The 24,978-nt window shown below is 39.4% G+C and overlaps 1 protein-coding gene across 2 annotated transcripts in view; it reads right to left on the minus strand.

Moving 5' to 3' along the window:
• Positions 1–19,835: 19,835 nt before the first annotated feature.
• Positions 19,836–24,978, minus strand: part of FMN1 (formin 1) — a 425,289-nt gene continuing 420,146 nt past the window's right edge. For both annotated transcript variants that reach the window (XM_057542902.1, XM_057542903.1), the window contains one exon: positions 19,836–23,281. In XM_057542902.1, the coding sequence (XP_057398885.1) occupies positions 23,237–23,281 (45 nt within the window). In that variant the 3' untranslated portion in view covers positions 19,836–23,236. The remainder of the gene's footprint in view (positions 23,282–24,978) is intronic.

Here is a 24,978-nt window from a genome sequence, read left to right on the forward strand (position 1 = left end):
CGAAAGCCAATTTTTTTTAATTTTAAAAATTCAGATATTTTATTCTCAGTTTTGGTTATTGGATATTAAATTTTCCATTTTACTTATGTTTTAAAATATATTGGTATAGTTTTTAAATAATTCTCTCAACTTCTACAGCCTCCATAGTGATATACCATGTCCCTTCTTTCGTTCTTGATATTGGTTACTTGTCTGTCCCTCTCTGATTTGATTCATTCAGTCTTGTCAAAAGTTTAAAAAGTTGATTAGACATTTTAAAGAATCAAATTTTGGCTTTAATATTTTAACCCTTTAAATTTTATTCACCATTTTCCTAATCTCTTGATGGATATTAGCTCATTAATATTCATCTGTCTGTTGTATTTAAAAGTTAAAATCTTAAATATGTATGTACTGATTTTGCTACAGTCCACAAGTTTTTTTCATGAAATTTTCAGCTGAAAATAGTTTCTAATTTCAATCATGATTTCTTTACCTGCTGGTTATTTAGAAGTGAATTTCTACATTGATGGAAATAAATATTCTAGCTTAATTTATTTTTCAGTTTGCATTCTCACAAAGTATATTCAGTAGATTCAGTACTTTTTGAAACTTGCCTTATGACCCAATACATCAATCAGTTTTTGAAAATGTTTTATTCAGATGTTATTTCTTCTGTGTTGTATCAGTTATTCCCACAACGTGTGAATTTGTCTATTTCTCCTTTCCTTTAAATATTCTGAGGCTGTGTCATTAGAGGAATAAAATTTAAAATTGTCTTATTTTCCTGGTAAGTCAAGCCTTTGATCATTGTGAAGTGTCCGTTTTAATCTACAGTAGTGCTCGTCACCTTAAAGTATCCTTTGAAGGATACTAATATAGCTTCATCAATTTTAGGGCAGGGCTTCTAGTGAAAGTTCTCATGTTTTTTTGAATACTGAATAGAGCATGTCCTTACTTTTTGGATTTTGTGGTTTTGCTTGAGAGATTAGCTGTCAGCCTAATTCCTCAAACTTTAAGTGATATATTTGTGCGCTTTAACATCCTTTGACTTTCACCCTTTCGGAATCCTTATATATCTTGTCAATAACTACAAGGGCTATTGTTTTTTTCCCAAGAAATTCAGCTGACAGAATTTAAATGGGGTAAATCTATTTATCCAATATAATTACTGATGTGAGTTTAAATCTACAGTAATACCCCCTCATCTGTGGTCCGACTTTTCCACAGTTTCAGTTACCCTCAGCACACCATGTTCAGAAAATATTAAACAGAAAGTTCCAGAAATAAGCAAATCATAAGTTTTAAATTTGGCACTGTTCTGAGTAGCACATTAATCTCACACTGTCCAGTTCCATTTTGCTCAGGATCTCCAACCATCAACGTTGTCATGGATCAGTGATCCAGGATCACCGGAAGCAGATGATGTTCCCTTTGACTTTTCACCCCACTTCACCTTATTTCATCCTGAGGGCATTGTATCATCTCACGTCATCACAAGAAGGGTAAGTATAGTACAGTAAGATATTTTGAGGGAGAAATAGACTACATTTGCATAATTTTTATCACAGTATATTATAACTTCGCTATTTTTATTATTGCTACTCTTACTGTGCCTAATTCATAAATTAAAATTTATCATAGGTGTGTAGAGGAAAAAACATCATGTGTATATAGGGCTTGGTCCTATCCATGGTTTCAGGCATCCACTGGGGGTCTTGGAACATATCCCCTGCAAATAAGGGGGGACTGTTGTACCATCCTACTGTAATGACCCTTTGGTTTTAATGCCTTTTTTCCTCTGGGTACTTTTAAGATTTAAAAAAATTTTCTGAAGTTTATTATGATGTGTCTAGGAATAGATTGCTTTTAATTTGTATTGCTTTGGTTTCTTAGACCTTCTTGGATCTGGTGGTTCATATTTTGAACTTTGGAAAATTCTGTCATTAACTCCAATATTGCTGTTACTTCTGTTCTTACTGTGTCCTCTACTTCTTCTTAGCTTATTGTCAGTGTTTCATCTCTGAGTTTTATTTTGAATATTTCTTTCTGACTTGCCTTCCAGTTCACCAATCCTCTATTAAATTACTTCTAATTTGCTATTAAACCCATCCATTTCATTCTTAATTGGGACTATTATATTTTTCAGTTCTAGTATTTTTTTTCTTCACCAATTCTGCTCTGTAATTTTTTGTGGTTTTCAGCTCCTTGGAAATGTTGGCCATCTTATTTTTACTTCTTGAACATACTAAGCTTATAGTCCCAATATCTGGAGCCTTTGCATATTTGCTTCTACTGACAGTTTTTCTGATTCTCATGCACGACTGTCTCCTCATAAGCTGTTTATCCTTGTGTCACAAGACTTTATTTTTAAAGTGGGTTTGTTTCTACAGATCTAGGATGATATTCTTCAGAAAGAATATATTCCAGGCACTCGACAGCACTAGCAATCTGGTGTTATCTTACCTTGGCACTATTGACATTTCAAGCTGGATAATTCTTCATTGTGAGAGCATGTCCTGTTTTACAGGATGTTTAGTAGTATCTTAGCCTCTTCCCACTAGACACCCATGACACTTCTTCCCAGTTAAAATGCCTCCAGATATTGCCAAATATCCCCTAGTACTTAAACCGCCATCTTAACCCCAAACAAGGGAATTTAATCAGGTTTAAACATAGTAGTCCCTGATCTCTACTTTTGTCCCCCTAATTAGAGTATTATCCCACTTTTACAGTTGTCTTCAGTGGAGACTAGATCCAAATTTGACATGGGGATGTATATGCACACACCCATTCCTGCTGCCTGGAGAGCACCCTGCCATATGTTTAGAATCCCTATACCCATAGTTGCAGGTAAGTCCTATCTGTACTGCATGGTTCTCACATGGGCCATTCTGCCACGTAATAGAGGCTCTTTTTCTTTGCCACACCAGGACCCTTTTTACTATGGAGACATTTATCTTGAAGTATGTTTTACAAATTGGTCTTCAGTTCTAAACTTTAATGACCAAAGCTCAAAGACTGAGTGTTGACTATAAATGCCCAGCCATTTTCACTCAAGGAGTGTTTCCTTCTTGGTATATTGTAGGTCTTGAAGACAAGGGCTTATAGGGTGCTTTCTACAATAGCTGCTCAAAGAATCCTAAACTCTTTGGGATTTATAACTGGGGATCTTAAAAAGCACCTAGTTCATGTTAACTATACTGTCATGGGATAACTAGAACTGAAGAAATGTGTCCCCTCTAGAGGAATGAGAAGGGCCAAAATGAATCCACTCAAGTGCAAACTAGGTAAGGCACTGACAAAGCTTGGGTTAAGGAGATGGGACAATTTTTTTTCCTATTGTGAAGTGCAAGAGGGGATGGTCCCAAGAGAAGCAAAAGCAACACTGATCCTTCTTATGAGAGGAAATATTTATTTTTTATCAAGAATTTCTGCATTATTTCATTTTACCCTTGACAAACTTAGGCAGTTAGAGATTTTTTTAATCTCCATTTTTAGAGGGTCTGAGGTTTAGTGTGCTGTAACTTGCTTCAGGTCATCAGGTTAGTAGGTGGCAGAGCTGTGATAGAAGATTGAGTCTAACCTTAAAGCCAATGATTTTTTTTTTCTTATGCTTTGCTGCTCCTACAGGTTTCTTAGGGTCATGACTTCTCATTTGGGGGCCTGTAGATTAAAATATGTATTAAAAATCATCTAAGTTACCATTGAGTCTTAGGTGGGGATCCAGTGAAAAGAAGGACTCATATCAGAAAGGGCCTCTTTGGTGAAAGACTGTAAAATGGCCACTGGGAGAGCCTTATGGGGACAATGGTCTCTGACCTGTCACACAAATCATAAGTAGGAGCTGAAAATTTCAGCAGGGATGTGCTGACTTTCTAGGTTAGCACACTCTCTACTTCTTAGGCCCACATTCATCTGTGGGACACATTCCCTTAAATTAAATAATCCCTCAAAGGCGGCTAAACCATTCTATTATTTGGAACTAGGCTGAAGTCTTGGAAGATCAGATAAAGTAATGGATAATTTGATAACTTTTGATGTCTTCTAGAACCTGAAGTATGAGTAAGGGCATTTTCTTTCTACTTCTGGTTCTGGCCAGCATAAGGAAACTGAGTACAATCATTTATTCATTTGTGGTTCTTTCACTAACAAATACTCTGAACAGGAGGATTTAATTTCACTAGCAAATATCTTCAAAATTACTCTAAATGAGGTCCAATGGGATCTCAATTTGGCCTCAAATCAAGCAGTGGACATACCACAATATTGGTAGAAGGCTCTGGGAAGTTCTAGCACTGTATGATCCAGTTTGTTTAAGCAGTCTTTTCTGTGGCTAGGACACTTGAACCTTGTCAGATATATTTCCAGACTGATTCATTGCAAGGTTACTTCAGGGTAACTACTCAGAGGTAGATTAGATGGCCACTTTTCTTCATCTCACAGTATTCCTCATGTGGTTCTCACCAACTGCTATTCATTTTTGCCTTCTGTTATACCCTACTTCTTCTCATCTATAGAATTAAGCAAATTCCAGAAGGTGGCTATTAACAGTTCCTTGAAGGTTATATATACAGCACCGTTCAGTTAGTTTCTTTGGCTTTTACAGAAGTGCTGTTGGCTCTAATACTCTTCGGTTAGATACGTTACTTTCTTGTCAAGTTTGAAAGAGCAGTGATGTATTATAATCTGTCTACACATCCCCCTTTTTCCTGAATCAGCTAATTCTATCTCTGCTTTTAGAGATAGGATAGTAGCTGAGAGTGTTTCTCTGGAGTGTCTGAATTCTGGTTTCTCCACTTAAAATTACATGGGAAATTTAACAACTTCTCCAAGCATTAGTTTTCATCATTATAAAATATACATAAAACTTATCATTTTAACCACTTGTAAATGTATAGTTCTGTGGCACTAAGTATATTCATATAGTACAACCATTGTCACTTTTCATTTCCAGAATGTTTCCATCTTCCCAAACTAAAATTCCATATCCATTAAACAACTACTCCTATTCCCTCCCCTGCCCCAATCAGCTGCCTGGCAACCATCATTCTATACTTTCTTTCTCTATGAATTTGACTTCTATATGTATTTCATATAAGTGGAATCATATGCAATTTTTTTTCTGTGACTGAAGAACACTTAGCATCTTGGGTTTGAGCATTCATCCATGCTGCAGCATGTCTGTCAGAATTTCCTTCCTTTTAAAGGCTGAACAATATTCCATTGTGTTAATACCTACATACTATTATAAGAGTCAGAGCTCTATTCTAGCAACTGAAAAAGTGATTTCATTTACTTGCTAAGACACAGCTTCAGCAGGGGTCAGCATCTCTAGTACTGTAATAGAAAATGCAGGCTTATGCTTTTGGAGTAAATTTCTAGGCTCACCTTTGATTCCTTTTCTCCACCAGTGTTTACAAAGTCTCCCAGTTAGGATCTCCTCATTTTCTTTAAAGGTAAAGAATGCGTGGGGAGGGGGATCAAGATGGTGGAGCTCACCTCCCCTACCCCCTCAGTACCTCAAACATACATCTGTATGTGGAACAATTCTTATGGAAAACTGGAAACCAGCAGAAATTCTTCCAGCCAATGCTGCAAGAAAGATTTCCTCGTGACCAGGTAGGGTAGGGGGAAAAAACCAGTAGGTTGGGACCCGTGCCCCAGTCCGGGTGGGGTGACCACCCCAGCCCCACTTACTGGACATCACGGCTTGGCCCAGCATCTAAGGTCCTGGGAAAAGACGCAATCTAGTGATGCAGAGACGGCCAGGGGACCTGGCGTGTGGTCCAGATGGGGCGGCAGTGACGACCATTGTTGGTATATGCTCAGGCAGTGCCATCTAAGCAGTGCAGACCTCCGAGGGCAGCACACCACAGTCCCCACTCCCAGCAGAGCTTTCATGGCACACACCCACTCCATGCCACAGCTTTGCCCTGGATCTCAGGCAGAAAAGACTCGATCTAGGGATGGAAAGGGGACTTGAGGTGTGGTTCAGGTGGGGCAGCTGGTGTTGGTGCTTGCTCAAACAACAGTACCCCAGAAGCAGCCCAGACCTCTGATGGCAGCACAGCCACTTTAATTCCTGCAACCACAACACCCCGACCCCCACTCTTAGCCTAACAAATGCTCTGGTTCTGCCCACTGCATGCCACAACCTGACAGACAGTAGATCTGGGCCGACCACAGAAGGGGAAAGGATGCCACTGTGGGCTGATTCTGCGCAGAGCCACAGATGCTTACAAAGGGAGTGCATCCGACCTCTGTGAGCACATGAGCCTCGCTTCACCACTCCCCTCCTTTGGGGCAAAGGCCCCAGGGCAGGAACAAGGAAAAACATACATTAAAGGGAACAGAGGCTGCTTGAGCCCAACTGTCAGGACTTCTGTGCCAGCAACTGGGGAGCAGACCCCACTCCTGACATGGCAACAGCCATGGAGTAGAGAGGAAGTCCCACTTCATACCCTATGTAGGCTTTAGCCCTTCTTACACCCTCTATCAAGGCGATAGTGGCCAGCACACCTGAGGAAAGACAGGGCTGGCATTCACAACCAATCCAGCCCTCACACCAAAGATAGTAGGCACACACAGTCGTCTACCTAGGAATGCTCCCACATAAAAAATCAAAAACCCTTCCACACAATAGGTGACTGTTTCACCTACCTTCATAGAGACAGAGAAAGTTAAGTAAAATGAAAAGGCAGAAGAATCAGACCCAACTGAAAAAGCAAGAGAAAAACCCTGAAAAATAATGAAACAAACAATCTTCCAGATACTGACTTATAAATGTTGGTTTAAAAAATGCTAATTGATTTTAAAAAGATTATCAAAATAAACCCACATAATTTTAACAAGGAACTAGAAACTATAGATGACCCCATCAAAAATAGATAATTCAATTTCTGAGATAAAAAGCAATCTAGAAGCAATGAATAGCTAACTAAATGACACAAAAGAACATGTAAGTGATCTGGAAGATAGAAAAATGGGAATTACACAATCAGAAGAGCAGACAGAAAGATAACATACAAGGTCTATGGGATAATATAAAATGTGCCAACCTATGCATAATAGGGGTTCCAGAAGGAGAAGAGAGAGAGAAGGGAATTGAAAATGCACTTGAAGAAATAATGGCTGAAAACTTCCCAAACCCAAAGAAGGAAATGAATTTCCAGGTATAGGAAGCACAGAGGGTTCCAAACAGACCCACACCAAAACATATCATAATTAAAATGGCAAAAGTTAAAGACAGAGGATCCTGAAGGCAGCGAGAGAAAAATTCATTTACAAGGGAACCCTCATAAGGCTCTCAGCTGATTTCTCTGCAGAAACTTTGCAGGCCAGAAGGGAGTGGCATGATATATTCAAAGTTCTGAAAGGGAAAAACCTGTAACCTAGGATACTCTAACCAGCAAGATTATGATTTAGAATAGAAGATAGATAAAGAATTTCTCAGACAAGCAAAGATTTCAGCAAATCCTACCCTGGAGAAAATGTTGAAGGGTCTTCTCTAAATGGAAAAGAAGCAAGAATCTATAGAAAAGGGAAACTCCCAATAGGAAAGGCAAAAATATAGTAAGGATTGGAGATCACTTAAATAAGCCAGTGTGTGGATTAAAAAACAAAAAAAATTGTAAAAGTGACTATAACTACAATAAACAGTAAAGCGATAAGCATGAAGATGTAAAATAGGACCTCAAAACCATAAAATGTAGATCTTTTAGAATGTGTTCGAACTTAAATGATTATCAGTTTAAAGCAAGTGGATATAGTTATGTGTCAGCGTATATGAATCTCATGGTAAACCACAAGTCAAAAATCTACAATAGACACACAAAAACCAAAAAGAAAGGAACTCAAGCATAATACAAAAGAAAAGCATCAAACCTCAATGGGGAAAACAAAAAGAACAACAAAAAAACCTAGAAAACAAGACATAAAATGGCAATAAGTACATACCTGTTAATCATTTTAAATGTCAATGGACTAAATACTCCAGTCAAAAGACATAGGGTGGCTGATTGGATTGAAAACAAGACCCTTCGATATGCTGTCTACAGGAGACTCACTTCAGGGCAAAAGACACAGATTGAAAGTGAGGGGATGGAAAAAGATATTTCATGCAAATGGAAATGACAAAAAAGCAGAGGTAGCAATACTCATATCAGAAAAAATTGACTGTAAAACAAAGGCTATAACAAAAAAGGGCATTATATAATGATAAAGGAATCAATACAAGAAGAGGATATTACACTCATTAATGTACGCACCCAATACAGGAGCACCTAAATATATAAAGCAAGTACTAACAGACATAAAGGGAGACATTAATGGGAATACAATAATGGTAGGAGACTTTAACACCCCACTGAAATTAATGGACAGATCATCCAGAGAGAAAATCAATAAGGCAACAGAGGTCCTGAATAACACAATAGACCAGTTGGACTTAGTTGATCTACAGGACACTACATCCTAAAAAAGCAGAATGCATTCTTTTCAAGTGCCCATGGAATGGTCTCAAAACAAGCCTCAACAAATTTAAGAGAAATTATGTCAAGCATCTTTTCTGACCACAACAGTATAAAATGAGAAATCAACTACAGAAGAAAAACGGGAAGAGAACAAACATGCGGAGACTAAACAACATGCTACTAAAAAACCAATGGGTCAATGATGAAATTAAAGAGGAAATCAGAAAATATCTTGAGACAAATGAAAAAGAGAACACAGCTTTACAAATCTATGGGGATGCAGCAAAAGCAATTCTAAGAGGGAAGTTCATTGCTACACAGGTCTTCCTCAAGAAACAAGAAAAAAAAACAACCTAACCACCACCTATTGATAAAATAATTAGAAAAAGAAGAACAAAGCCCAAAATCAGCAGAGGGAAGGAAATAATAAAGATCAGAGAGGAAATAAATAGTTATCCAAAAAAAAAAAAAAAACACCAGTAGAAAAGATCAATGAAACCAAGAGCTGGTTTTTTGAAAAGATAAACAAAATTGATACACCTTTAGCCAGGGTCACCAAGAAGAAAGTAGAGAAGACCCATATAAAATAAGAAATAGGAGAAATAACAACTGATACCACAGAGATATAAAAAGATCACAAGAGAATACTACAGTTATATGCCAACAAATTGGACAATCTAGAAGAAATGGACACATTTCTAAAACATGGAGCCTGCTAAGACCGAGTCAAGAAGAAACAGACAGTTTGAACAGACTGATCACTAGAAGTTAAATAGAATCTGTAATTTAAAACCTCCCTGCAGGGCTTCCCTGGTGGCGCAGTGGTTGGGAATCTGCCTGCCAATGCAGGGGACACGGGTTCGAGCCCTGGTCTGGGAAGATCCCACATGCCGTGGAGCGACTCAGCCCGTGAGCCACAATTACTGAGCCTGCGCGTCTGGAGCCTGTGCTCCGCAACAAGAGAGGCCGCGGTAGTGAGAGGCCTGCGCACCGCGAGGAAGAGTGGCCCCCGCTTGCCGCGACTAGAGAAAGCCCTCGCACAGAAATGAAGACCCAACACAGCCATAAATAAATAAATAAATAAATAAATAAAAATTAAAAAAAAAAAACCTCCCTGCAAACAAAAGTTCAGGGCTGGATGGCTTCACTAGGGAATTCTACCAAACATATAAAGAAGAACTTATACCTATCCTTCTCAAACTATTCCAAAAAACTGAAGAGGAGAGAACACTCCCAAGCTCATTCTATGAGGCCACCATCACCCTGATATCAAAACCAAAGACACTATAAAAAAAGAAAATTATAGGCCAATATCATTGATGAATATAGATGCAAAAATCCTCAATAAAATATTAGCAAACCAAATCCAACCATACATAAAGAGGATCATATAGCATGATCAAGTGGGATTTATTCCAGGGTCACAAGGACGGTTCATCATATGCAAATCAATGAATGTGATACACCACATTAACAAAAGGAAAGACAAAAATGATCATCTCAATAGATGCAGACAAAGCATTTGACAAAATTCAACATCATTCATGATAAAAACTCTCATCAAAGTGGGTATAGAGGGAACACATCTCAATATAATAAAGGCCATTTATGACAAACTGCCAGCCACATTCAGTGGTGAAAAGCTGAAAGCATTCCTGCTAAATTCGGGGATACAAGACAAGGATGCCCACTCATGCCACTTCTATTTAACATAGTGTTGGAACTCCTAGTCACAGCAATCAGCCAAGAAAAAGAAAAGGTATCCAAAGTGGAAGGGAAGAGGTAAAACTGTCACTGTTTGCAGATGACATGATACTCTGTATAGAGAACCCTACAGTCTCCACTGCAAAACTACTAGAACTAATAAATAAATTCAGTAAGGTTGACAATACAAGATTAATACACAGAAATCTGTTGCATTTCTATACACTAATAAATCACATTTAAAATCACATCAGTAAAATAAAATACCTAGGAATAAACTTAACCAAGGTGGTGAAAGACTTATATGCTGAAAACTGTAAGACATTGATGAAGGAGATTGAAGATGATTCAAAGAAATGGATGAAGAAATTGAAAGATATCCTGTGCTCTTGGATTGGAAAAATTAATAGTATTAAAATGGCCATACTACTCAAAACAATCTACAGATTTAATGCAATCTCTATCAAAATACCCAGGACATTTTTCACAGACCTAGAACAAATAATCCTAAAATTTATATGGAATCACAAGAGACCCCAAATTGCCAAAGCAACCCCAAGAAAAAAGAAGCTCCCAGACTTTAGACTATACTATAAATCTACAGAAATCAAAACAGTGTGGTATTGGCACAAAAACAGACACATAGATTAATGGAACAGAATAGCACAGAAATAAACCCATGCATCCTATGGTCAGTTAATCTATGACAAAGGAGGCAAGAATATACAATGGAGAAAAGACAGTCTCTTTAACTAGTGGTGTTGGGAAAACTGAACAGCCACATGTAAAGCAATGAAATTAAAACATTCCCTCACACCATATACAAAAATAAACTCAAAATGGTTTAAAGACCTAAATGGAAGAACTGAAACCTAAAACTCCTAGAAGAGAACACAGGCTAAACCCTCTTTGACATAAATTGTAGCAATATATTCTTGGATCGGTCTCCTAAGGCAAAAGAAATAAAAGCAAAAATAAACAACTGGAACCAATCAAACTTAAAAGTTTTTGCACAGCAAAGGAAACCTTCAATAAAATGAAAAGACAACCTACAAAATGGGAGAAAATATTTGCAAATAATGTGACTGACAAGGGACTAATATCCAAAATATACAAACAGATCATACAACTCAATATTAACAAAAAACTCTAATCAAAAATGGACCTAAGACTTGAATAGACATTTTTCAAAAAAAGACATACAGATGGTTAACGGGTACATGAAAAAATGCTCACCATTGCTAGTTATGAGAAAAATGCAAATCAAAGCAACAGCAACATATTACCTCACACTGGTCAGAATGGCTATCATCAAGGAGTCTGCAAATAACATGTTGGGGAGGGTGTGGAGACAAGGGAACCCTCGTATCCTACACTGTTGGTGGGAATGTAAATTGGTGCAGCCGCTGTGGAAAACAGTATGGAGGTTCCTTAAAAAACTAAAAAGAGAACTGCCATATGATCCAGCAATCCCACTCCTGGGTATATATGAGGAAAAGATGAAAACTCTAATTTGAAAAGGTACATGCACCCCAATGTTCATAGCAGCACTATTTACAATAGCCAAGACACAGAAGCAACCCAAGTGCCCATCAGCAGATGACTGGATTAAATAATACTGCACACAATGGAATATTATTCAGCCATAAAAGAATGAAATATTGCCATTTGCAGCAACATAGATGGACCTAGAGAATATTATGCTTAGTGAAATAAGTCTGCTAGAGAAAGACAAATACTGTATGATATCACTTATATGTGGAATCTAAAAAATAATACAAATAAATGTATATACAAAACAGAAGCAGACTCACAAACATAGAAAACAAACTTGTGGTTACCAAAGAGGAAAAGGAAGGTGGGGGAGGGACAAATTAGGGGTATGGAATGAACAGATACAAACTGTTGTATATAAAATAGATAAGCAAAAAGGATTTAAGGTATTACACATTATCTTGTCATAACCTATAATATAATATAATCTGCAAAAATACTGAATCACTATGCCATACACCTGAAACTAATATGATATTGCAAATCAACTATACTTCAATAATAATAAAAAAAGAATGCCTGCATTCAGGGGAACAAGACAAACATTTCTGTGCTCTAATATTTTGGCAGAGGGAAGGAAGATTTGGGGAAAACAAGTAGGGAAAATTCTGAAAAAAATCTAAAATTTAGTTGTATAACAAAAATAAGAACCAAACCAGATGGAAAGAACAGGGCAAGTTACAGAGACAGATTGTATTACCCAAAGATGGTTGCACCAATATATTTCTCATCTTACATGCTCTTCTTACAATATGGTTTTGACATTCCTTCATCAGGAGGTGCGTTCTTCTTCCCCATTCCTTCAACTGGGACAGAACTTCGTAAATACAACCAATAGTATACGATGAAAGTGACTTTTAGGCCTTGGTCAAAAAAAGCATTACATGTTTCACCTTGGATCACTCAAGCAGACCTGTGGGGAGAGAGGCACTGAGACCCCCGGCCTAGAGGGCAGCAACAACTTGCCAGCCAAGTGGGTCAGCCACCTTAGAGGTCCATGTCCCAGCCATCCAGGTGACTGCATACCCAGTGGATATAGTACTAAAACCATATGCGACTCCAAGTGAGAACTGTCCAGTTGAGTTCCTCTCAAACTAACAAAAACCATGAAAAAGAAGTGATTATTGTTTAATCAACACCAAATTTGGGGGTATTTTGTTATGTAGCAGTTGACAACCATAAAGTTACCTTATCTTACTGCATACCTTTCATCTTCACGCAATGATGGGCATGAAGCAAACGTTACTTGGAGAAAGACTTGGAGGCATACAAGAAGGCATGGCTGGTGCAGGCCAACTTTAAAGTCTGATTTCCATGAGTACATCATATCCAGGTGAAAGTAGGCAGGTAGAGTCTAAAGGGCAATATTTAGTCTCAGGAATTTATGGCCTGTTTCTTGGACCATCAGCATATATACTTAAAATTCAACAGGTATCATCACTATGCTCAGCAAGGGAGAGTAAATCTCTGTTAAATCAAAGAGGAGATTCTTCCTAAGGTGGAATATTTTTCCTAGGCCCTCATGCTGCACAAGCCTCCACCCTCTCCTAGGTGCTTTAATTCAGAGCACAACTCTAATGATGGTTTCTACAAACCCTTAGGAGCATTTGGACCGTACTTTCCAAACAACAGTTCTAGAACATTTCTCCATAAAGGAGTCTTTTGAAGAAAAGAGTTCAACGTGATGAATGAGTTGAGCACTGGGAAGGGCTTTCGCCTCGGGGTCAAGAGATCTGGATTCTAGCCTTGATGTACTTACTAACATTGAGTGTAACTTTCAGCACGTCCCTTGAATTTCAGTAGTTTTCACTCTGTGAAGTGGAGATTTTTATCCAGTGTCTGAAGATTTTTGCAGCTCTATGACTCTGATTTTAAAAGATTTCTCAGTGATAAAATGTCTCCCCAGATAATAACTATGTCTGTTCCTTAAGTCTATCTGTACCCACTGAGGCATGTTTCAGCAAACTTCTAGAACTCAAGAGTGCATGGCATTCAGGAATACTGAACAAATGAATCAATTAAAAAAAAACACACAATTCCACTTCTGTTTCACAGAGGAGTGTTGTGCTGAAAGTCTTTTAGTTTTTTCATAGATAACCTGCATGTTTCTTACCATTGCTTGAAAAGAATTTGTACCTTGTGCTTAGTGTTAGACTACAACACAATTCTATTTCTGTTCCATTTCCCTCCTCTTATCATTTACCATCCCATAACATGAAGTCACCAGTCCTTGTGGCTCTCCACCCCACACCTCCACCTTGGGCAATTTATGTTCAAGCAGTGTTGCTTTTGGGTCAGTATAGCCGAGACCATGCTTGGCTGGGTTTGTCTGTTTGGTGTTAGCCTTGAATGCCTAGCTAGCTTACGCACTGTTGGTGTGGTGGACAGGAGAGAAAGAAGAAAGTGTGAATGATGGACTTACTGAGACCCAGCTCTTGCACCTCAGTAGTAATGCTGCCCTTGAGCAGTAATGAAAGCTAGAAATGACTGGTATTCTCCACGTTAGAGCACTGCTAGGATACTGTCTTAAACGCCTCCTGCAAACAAATCTGCACTGCACACCAGACTGACATGAAACCAAGATTTATTAAAATTCCCTTAGCATATTTACAGTTGGAAGACATGAATGCAGTTCTCTGTAGATTCCAAAAAAATAGAGTTCTATCTCTTAAATTATCAGAGGTATCAACAGATTAGGATAAATATAATCTATCACAGAGATAGAATTCTTTGAATAGACAATCTACATTTTCTAACCAATATATATTATGTACAAAAATACACTTGATGTGGGGACCAAGTAGTGTCAAGGAGGAAAACATATATATATATATATATATACACACACACATATATATATATATATATATACACACACACACATATATTTTCATTATGTACAAATCAATATTGGTTCCTTCACCCTTTCTTTTTAAAAATAAATACTTCATTTGGTTTGCAAATGACATTTACAAATTCAACTAAAGAGCATTTCTCAGCTTTGACAAAATTAAATATGCAAATTAGAAATACATATTTTTTAAAATTTAAAGGGAAAAAAAATACCTGAATCCAATTAGCTTATTACCTTAAAAAATATCCAAGAGCGTGAAATGTAAGGTTTCATGTCTCTAAAGTGCCTTCTCATTTCTCAAACTGTCTTCATTATTGCTTAAAATCCTTTAAGATTACATCTACAGTTTGGTCTAATAATTAAACAGAAAAGCCAACTTTTTTCCAGGTCAAACGGTTGATATTTAAGACATGCTTATACTTTCTTTTTAAGTGCTTTCAAGAGTGTAACAGTTACTGTTGATCTGAAAATAACCACAAATTGTCAACATCCTGATCCACATTGCTGAAGATGCCTGAATCATTAGTAATAGTAAGAATTGAGGGGCGATAAAGAGCCTATGATTCAGAATGTTTGCACAGAACTCACTTTGTCCAGCAGCACAGAAAAGTTACTTGAGAGTCAACACTTGAGCCTTAAAACACATCCTAGTTGGTGACCTGAACTGATTTACAATTTATCAAAAGAATGGTCCCTAATTAGACAGTTTTAAAGTAAAAATCTCTGAGAAATTGAGAAGGACCCGGAACCATGCCTCTCCTCAACCTTCTTAAAATATAAAGTAGAATAAAAAAAGAACTGTATTTTCCATCTCTTTTATGGATTTTCCCTCTTTGCCTAAGTGATGAGGTGGTGCTGACATTAACAAGAGGCATTCACAACGCTGTGTCTCTCTTGGTGACAGCAGAGCTCCCTGTCCAAAGGGCTGGGGGACGGAGCACAGGGTGTGAGAGGAGGGAGTGAGGGCTCAGGGGGGCTTTCAGGTGTCTGTGGGGGAAAGGGGTGGAGAAAGCTGGGTCCTGGAGAAACTGTAAAAGTAAAGTGAGGGAAAAAATCGCTGTGGGGTGTGAAGGAAGGGAAGGCTGATGCAGAAGTATTGAAAGGAGAAAAGTGAAATGAAGCTTGATGCCAAAATGACTTTTAAACAGGCATAGAGGAAACAGGAAGGTCCATGGACAACCGACCCCATGGAAATGAATCTGAAATTCATTGGAGTTATTTCAACAAGCACAGGCCAGTCTCACCGGGGTACCTGCTTTTCCAGAACACTGTCAGGCACGGACCAATATGAGATACTGGGCACTCCCATCCCACTGCCCTCATACATATTATACCCTGAGCTTCCACTGAAAGGCTGCCCATGATACAACCATGGCAACGGTCACCAGCTCCCCAGCAATGCATTATATCAGCAAAACACTGCACCCTGGCCTCGTTCAAATTTTCCTTCTCCCCTGTCTCCTGTTTCTCTCCATTATCCCATTGCTTGTAATCTCACAAGGCAAAATGAAGACATATAACTGCATGGATCAAATTAATTTTAGGAAGCAGGGTCGAGGGTGCTGATAAGAAAATTAAACTCTAAAGGACTTGAAATAATTTACATTTCTGTTAGGCCTGATTCCTATTAGGATGCTGACTGACTTCACTTAAGGTTCTGGGCATTCAGGCCAGTACTGTTTTTCCAGGCCAAAGCACGATCTCCCTAAATCCAAGTCCAGGGGCACTCTGCTTCCATGCTAGTCTAAATTAAAATTCAGTGAAAGGAAAAGACTATGATGAATCGATGACATGTTTCCTCCAAAGAATCTTAAAAAATTATTCAATTTCTAACTTTAAAAGTTTCTGCCTTTTTAAGAATATCTTCAATTGTTTCTTTAAAGGAAAGGCCTTTTTTTCTTAATGCTTATATTCTTCAAAGATTATACATCCTACTAACAGTAGGGTCATATTATTTGCATCTTGAGAAATTGAAGAATTGTAGAATTGTAAAATTAATATTTGGCATAGACCTATCCCTTTGGTAGATCCCAGAATCCTATGTGTGTCACTCTGGGCAGAGAGAATTGTCACTAGACTTTCCCCCTCACCCATGGATTTGTTTCCAAAGGAAATGAACATCTTTAAAGGATTATGCAGAGGGCAATCTCAGTGGGTTGACACTACCTTCTTCATGCCTTGGTGGTCAGATCTGAAGAAATAAGATTATAGGTAGGGACAAAGTTGCCAAGAGGAAAGGGAAAAAAATAAGCTACTTATAGCTTGCTCAAACCTATCTAAAATGGAGATTTTGAATCTCTTAGTCTCTTACTGGGAAGAGTAGTATAATCTTTGTGTGCTATATACCCATTTTTATATACCTCATAGAAACCTGGAATTTGGAATCCATCCCAAGAGTTCCTAGAAAGCTGTGCATTCCTAGATACACCTATCATCCACGTCATGGCGCGGTGGAGAGTAATTTCCCTTATACTCAGTGGTCTATGCGACTAGCCTCTCATTTTGGAAAGCTGACTGAGATGAGTAAACAAAAATACGTTTGTTTCATGAGACAAGAATGGTAGCAAGCCCTAGAAGAGAACAAGGAAGGAAAGTACGTACAACTTTGCCAAAGATGTTGACAAACCACTGGACATGCATGCCTGAAAACGTTAGATTTCTTACTTGATATACTAAATACAACATGTTGGCAGCTCACACTATACATGGGGAGAAGAATTCATTCTCTTTTAAGACATTCTTACAGCTTCCAAGACAAAAGAACCCCTTGGTGTCTGCACAGGTAGAATCTAGGGAAATGTTCAGCCTACAAAACAGCTTAAGGGTGGTAGAAGGTTGTTTACTCCACGGGGAAGAAGGCCAAATTGCTGTGGGAAATTGTGGGCTCATTTGCATTTTGCTAGCCCAGTGCTATCAGATTTCACACAAAGCATAAAAAAAAAAATAGCCTACAGAAGTCTATGAATCAGCTTTCTGAGAAGGAGATACACTGGAGATTCTTAGTATATTTAAGAGAAGATTAAAAATAGAAAATTATATGTGCATATGGAATGTAGAATAAATTAATGGCTTTAGCTACCACTCTCATTTAAAATATTGAGATTAAATCAGCCTTCCCCAGATTATAGCATGAAGAAGACATTCATGAACAAGTACTTTATAGACATAATATGCCAGAGTTCATTTGAGCGCTAACTGAAGTGAACCATCATACTAGAGAAGGGAAGACAAGAAGGAAAAGGTCCTCTATGTTACTGTTTATCACCAGGGTAGTTGGGAGAGGGGCTGGGGGTGGAGAAGAAATGAATTGAGGATAGGATAGGATAGCTTGAGGTTATCCTGTCCTCAAGCTCCATTGAGGACAGGATAACCTACTGAATGAGGCTTGATCTGCTTCCCTAATCTCTTCACTGGTAGAAACTGCATGGGCGCCTTAAGAGACAGAGTAAACTTGCTGCCATTTTCATATCTTCACATTTCCAAGTAAGTTGTCAACTACACAAATTTCCCAAATGCTAAGTTTATATCACAGTGTTGATTAAGGGTCTTGGAACAAATAAGGCTACTGAACTGGCTTCCACGTTGACATGTTAATACCCTCTTGAATTTACTACTTCTCAGCAAAGCATTGATCTGGGAGGGTTTGGTGGATTGCCCACTCCGTGGGAGGGGAAAGGAAGAACTATGAAACTAAAGTGCCTCTAACAAGGTGCCAACAACTGACAGGTGTGCAGAAATGACACAAAACGAGCCTCTCAGTCACATACAGCTGTGTAACTGAGCCCAGTGTTGCCTGGATTCAATCACTCATGGACTTAATAAATACCGTTATGGGAGTCTAAAGGAGCCAGACCTGGTGAGGCCTGTTCCAAAAGGTGCCTTTAAGTGACTTCTGCACCAATAATAGACAAGGTTCCAAACAGGCAGATTATCTCTCTCCATAGCTGGAAAATGGAAGCAGGTCCCGCAACTTACTTGCATTTTGGAAAGGTTAAACACTAGCCATTTGTTTCAAATACTGTTAAGTTTGTCCACACAGACTTGTTTCTCTTGTGTTGTAGATTTCTTTATGATAACAAAGTAGCTGACATGAATGAAAATTCACTTCTTTATTCAATCCACTCTCTTTAGTTGTGTTCCTAAGGTAAAAACCTCACCTATGAAGCGTGGTATTCATGGGCTTCTGGATGTTCCATACATTTATAAACTGCTTTTACGAGAGAACGAAAGAAAGGACATTTTCATAGTCTAGCACTTCTTTCACTATATCATTACTACTTCTCTTTGTACGTGGCTTTTCCGAAAATAAACTGGTCAGAGCAGTACTTCACTCTCTTGAATTCACACTCTAAAAATCGCCTGGTTTAGGCTGAAGTCTCAGGTGGGCAGTTAAGACCTCTTACTTTGTCCATGCTCATCAGCCCTCACAGCTGTTCAAATCCTTATGTGCTTAGGAGTTCTATAACATTGGGTTTCACAATATGTCTGTTTTTTGTTTTTTTGTATGATTCAGGAACTAATTAATTTGTGGATTACTAAATCTGCTAATGCTTTTTTTCCCCTTCCCCCTTTTGGTCATTTTTTAAACAGGCAGGATCAAAGAAAAATGAAGCTCAAATCTAATGAGTACTTGTTAGCAATTTTTAGACTATTTAAACTAATTTATAAAATTGGATATTTGATATTTGCATCAGGTATTTTGGGGGAAAAAGCTGTATTTTGTGCAGTTCTTCCTTCCCCTTAACATAGAAAGCCCCAAATTGGTTTTATCTTTGTTTGGCAAGGGTGCAGTACTACAAAAGAGATCAATTTAGAATGTCAGGGAATGAAGCGGTTCCCACGTCAATGTTACAGTCTGGTTACTGGAAAAGAGCCTGCAGGTCTGTACTGCTAATTCCCCTTCCTACACTGGCTGTCTATGTGCTGTTTGCTGTGCTAGTGCCTGCAATGATCTGCGTCAGTGACACCAGGCAAGAAAGCAGCAGAAATAGAAATGAGAAAATATGACGTCCAAGAAAGCAAGAATAGAAGTAAAATGAAAATTCCTCCATACAAGTGGTATAATCTAGAGAGAGATGTGCAATCCCAGTCCAACAAGCAAATCTTTACCAAAAATACACTTACGTCTCTTTTGCTACATCCAATCATGGTCTTGGAAGGACTATACCAATGACTTCTTCATCTTGCTGGAGGTTTCCAATACCACCAAAGAGTTTTATTCCTTCCTTTAGTTCTTCCGGGTTCTCCACCAGCAGCATAGGAGCTTATCATTTAGGGAGATGCCTTTCCTTATAGTACTTATGAGAAAAGGAGGTGCCTAAGGGAGGCTGAGCAGGCGTGCAGCTTCTACTATTCTTACCGGAAAGAAGAGGGGATCAGAGACCAGCACCCAATCAGGCAGTCAGTTCCTCAACCACGTTGCCAATTTGTTTCGGCTAGAACATTTAAAGATGGAAGAGCACCACTGGATTTCCTTATTCTACTTCCCAGATTTCAGACCTTCTCTCTTCATAGTTCCTAGGTAGTTGCAATGAATGTTTAAAGAGGAATCACAGACATCAACCAAAGATTCAAGAGGTAACTGTTGGGCAGCAGGTCCATCACCTGTGACCCCTGGGCCTCAACCATCACCACATCATCCATTTCTTCTTGGCCACCTCTTCCCTTCACCACGCCCCCTCCCATAAGCTGCCTCTTCTTGGGTTAAAAAACCATACAGCACACCTTCTCCTCACTTGATTATTGATACCTCACAGGCCTATGTTTTTAACTAACGTGTTTATATCATGCTTTCGTGTCATATATTATATACTTGTGTGCTCGATGATTATGCCAGTTACTCATGCAGGAATCTGAACTGCTATCTGCTGTGTCCTCGGGTTTAATGAACCTTGGGTAGGAAGAGGTGATGTTGTTATAAGTTAAGGTTTCTCCGAGTCTGACTAGTAGGTCAGGTGTGAGTGTCTGGTTAAACGCAGAGTAGAAATACTGGCCACTGTCCCTCTAGTGCAGGCAGGGCTATGCTTAGAGCAGCCAGAAGTGCCCAAGCTGCTAAGTGGTACCCCAACTACTACTTCTCCATGAAAAGTTTAGTGACACCTGTTGGAGTTAATACAATCTCAACTGCATTTTGGATGGCTTGTTCTCAGGGCCTCCAGGTTGTTTTAGATGGCCCACCTTGAACAAAGTCTTGTGAACCTTTACCGAGCATCAAGTCAAGTTAGAAATGAGGGTGCTGTCACAATGCAGTCCACGTGTGGACTTGGGAAGGGTGTCCAGATACCTAATGCAGGATGCAAACTGGGAGAGAATAATGGGGATCCTGCCTAGTGTAGTGATACACTATCACTACATTGGACTCACTAGGTTTCCCCAACAGAGGTAGGCAAACGTTGCTCTTTAGAAATAGGTATTTGACTGCCAACTTCTAGTCTGTCCACTAGGATGAAATCCAACCTGGGCTGCATTTGTCTAACTCTCAAATTCAGTGTTTCCACTCATTAATCTTCAGCACTGGTTCCCTGAGAGCAATGTTTTTGTAGGGTTATAAAGCGACAGTCCTGCTTCCCTCCAGTGATTTTCTTGTGAGCATCCTATTTAGAGCCCTGAAGTGGGCTACAGGGACCCCACTGAGAGCCTCCTGCCGTTCTCTCCCATCAAGTCTTTAAGGAGCCATTAAGGATCTAGACTTCTGTTGTTCTCACTAAACTCAAAGTTAATTCCCAAGGCACGGGCAAAACAGGCACTTTTTCTTTTGTATGATCATACTAGAAGGACTGTCACAGAGCACAGGGTAGCTGTAAGTAGAATTTGTTTTAAATCGAGGAATTCCTTAGGTCGTCTTCACCATTAAGTGACAATGAAGAGAAACAATCTAAGAAAGCAGTATGAAAAGCTCGCTCACAAGCAACGTCTTTTAGTCATGTAAGTTCTTACCAGCTCTGCTATTTTGCTTGTCTCATCCTTTTATTTTTGGGGGGAAAAAAACCAAACCATATTATTATATTCCTTTCTTTTGAATTGTCAGAAAAGGTGATTAGCACCTGCATGAATATGGCTTCATGACTTGATTTGATCCTGATTGTTCATTCTTGATTCCCCGAATGGGCATTCTATTAGAATATGGTGCTGCTTTAATTGGCCAGATCTATTATGGGGTCCCTGAGGGGGGCCGATGACTAGCAGGCATGTCCTGGGTAGACACTAAGGCGCCTGGGAAGATGGTGGGGCAAGGGGCAGGCCACACATGGCAGGCGGATGGGGAAGGGTTTTAAAGTTTCTGCTCATCTCTAGACAGTCCTCCACCAATTGGAGGAGAAAGCTTGGGCCTCTCTCTTTTCAAGGCTGAAACCTGATAGGCTTTGATCCTCATCTCAGTTCACCCCAAGTCTCCTCTCTTCTCTCCTCACAAGATAGACTAGAAGAGTGGTGGCTTAAGGAAAAAATGTTAGGAGAGAGGCCCAATGTGGTCTCCCTGTGACTCAAGAGGCAGTGGTCACATGGGCTTCCAGGGTCAGAAAAAGCTGCCTATGTATGATGTTCCACTCAAAGTTCAATATCAATGTAATCACCTTCTTCCCATTTTGATGTAAAGAACTCTTTTTCTGCCCTTAGTTTTTTTTTTTTTGACATTAAAAAACCCCTGCTTCACCATATGTCACATGCCTGTCGGTCAAGGTCATGGTAAAGAGCTGCAAGTAGCATCTGCTCTCCTGTCTAGAAACTGCCTCCTGGGGTTGGTGGGAGAGGTCCAGCCACATCTGGTCCCAGAACACGGTGTACAGCTCAGCTGTAGGTCAACAAGGTGTTATCCACGCATAGATGATTTGAGGTGTGAGATGTGCTCTGATTGATACTGGGTCACTCGTCCAAGCAGGTGCTTTGACCCCAAGTCTGTCGCTGCTCAGGTATCACAGTTTCTTCTTGGACAGAAGGGGTGGAGAATCCCTAGTGGTCCAGGAAACCCCAATGAACTGATATGAAAACAAAAGAATGGGTCTCGCTAAATGGCTGATGCCAACTCCCTGTATCATAATTTGTTCTCCAGGATGAAGTTTATGGCTATTTAACCCCCTTCTCCACCCATGTATAATTCCATTTTCTGTTCTGTTACATAAAAAACAATGAAAAAATAACCGTTTTTCGAGTGTGGGAAATAGATAGTCTTGGACCTCTTAAAGTAGTTTTGGTAAGTTTCAACATTTTTGGCGAGAAGGGTGCTTCAGGATCTTGCTGCAATAGGATCAAAATTAAGATCAATAATCAAACCAGCAGTATGTAAAGACCAAGGCTTGAACTTGCTCAAGGCAACTGTCACAAAACATCCTTCTCTTCTTCTGTCACGAGTTTATATATATCAGGTTTGGGTTAGAAAGCTTGAAATCTCTGCTTTTAAAAAAAAATTGGAAAATCTTGGTAATTCTTCTGGTCTCATAACAGAGCGAACTTTGGACCTCTAGAAGAAACAGTTATCAAACAGTTCTTCAGCAGTTTTTCATTGTTCCTATGGCTTAACAAGGGACTTCTTTAAGAAGGCACGGGGTGCTCAGAAAGAGATGAGCAAAATAAACATTTAGTGACATATCTTTCGAGAACTTCTTGCAATGCTGGTGTTACAAAGGATCATGCAGAGTACTACGTCTCACCGTCATTGTTTTCCTGTGTCTCTGTGTTAGTTGGTGCTCACGCTGGCTTCCTTCTGACGCAGTCTTTCTTTCTGTTGTTTGAGAAAAAAATCGAGTTTAGTATAACTCCTTTTTTAAAATTTTCATCTTTCTCAAATTTTGGTACATTTCTCAAATGTCAGTCTAGAATGCCGAATAGCGTTGTATCGAATGCCCTAGAAATGAGAGCATTTCTATCCTTTTTCCCAGAAACCCTCAGTTTCCTACCCTTCCCACCCTATCACCTCACAAACACACAAAATAAATAACCAGCTAATCAACCAACTATATCCATCTAAAACACCGGCCTTCACAATGCCAGGCTGTTCCGTTCTGTTCTCATCTTCTGTGACAAAGGTCCTAACTTCGTAGTGTTACTCAAAGACTCCTCCCATTAGGGAATGCTCAAGAAATAGTTTCTAGGAAGTCTAGATATGAAAAAATCACTCTTTCCAAGTCAAGCGTGTCTGCATATGACCAACTTGGCAGGACTGAACAGAGGCTATGCAAAATGGAGGATGATGAGATTTAGTCTCTAAAGAATGGCGGAAGCTCCCATTTTGCCAAGGATGCTCTGCTCCATTCTTCCTGAGCTTCCTTCCCAGGGACAGCCTTCTAATGAGGAAGGACATGGAAGTCTGATGGCAAGAAAAACAAGAGTACACAGAACAGAAACACAGACCCTCACTGTTTCTAGGACTCAGAAGTAAATATATTCAGCACACATGGGTGTGTCTGGCCTTCAAGGTGGACAAATAGAAGGCTAAAAAAGAGATGGAACAAGTACAGTCCTTTGCAAAGAGCAGATGCAGAGAGATGCCCTTTGAGAACAGGTCCTAAGCTTCTTGTGATCTAGGAGATGTGAAAATGCAATGAATTACTAAATTGGCCTAGATGTAAACTTAAGATAATTTTTAAACACCCATCCTGAGTTTGGATACCACGCCTGACTTGTGAAATTGAATCAGGAATCAGTTTATGAGCTCTTCCCTAATTTCCACCAAAACAAACAGGCGACAAAATAAACCACCCCAAGAAACAGAGGATCACAGCTGAGAGCTTGCTCGCCATGGAGGTCACCTATAAAAGAATGCCACGGTCCACCCACTGTTTCCCCTTTGTCTACAGGGCTGAGTCCATTCTCTCTGCCCCTGAAAATAAGGCTTGGCTATAAAAGGTAGGATAGAGGCCCAAATAAGAGACCTGGGGAAAAGGGCAGTGTCTAATGAGGCAGGAAGACAGAAATAAGAGTTGAGCCCACTGCCCACAGAAGATCATGCACAAATGAGCGCCACAAACACATGGTCAAATGGGCACAGAGGATGTGTCCATTCAGGTAGGAGCTCTGTGAGCTAACCATGGCTGTCCCTGGCCCAGCTGTATGGCCCTGACTTTTCCATTTCTCACTCATCGACTTCACTCAACATTCATTGGGCTGCTGATGGGGTCGTGATGAGAACATCATGGTCAGTCAATAGAAATAACCTCACTTTTAACTTATACCCCACTTAGATGGTCAAAGGATTTAAAGCAGCTGGCAAAAAAGTACTAGTGAAGAATAAAGAAGCAAAGTAACTTCACTAAGGTTTTACAACTAGTAAGTGGCTGATCTGGGATTTGAATCTCTACACCTTGGGTTCCTAACCCATTTAGCTTTTCCAGCTGTAACACAGAGATTCCTTGTGATCCTTACTGAAAATGGGACTGTGGAGGACGACAGTTTCCCCTCACAGCTAGGAAGACAGACTAG

This window comes from Balaenoptera acutorostrata, chromosome 3 (genome assembly GCF_949987535.1).
Source record: "Balaenoptera acutorostrata chromosome 3, mBalAcu1.1, whole genome shotgun sequence".
Taxonomy (NCBI): Eukaryota; Metazoa; Chordata; class Mammalia; order Artiodactyla; family Balaenopteridae; genus Balaenoptera; species Balaenoptera acutorostrata.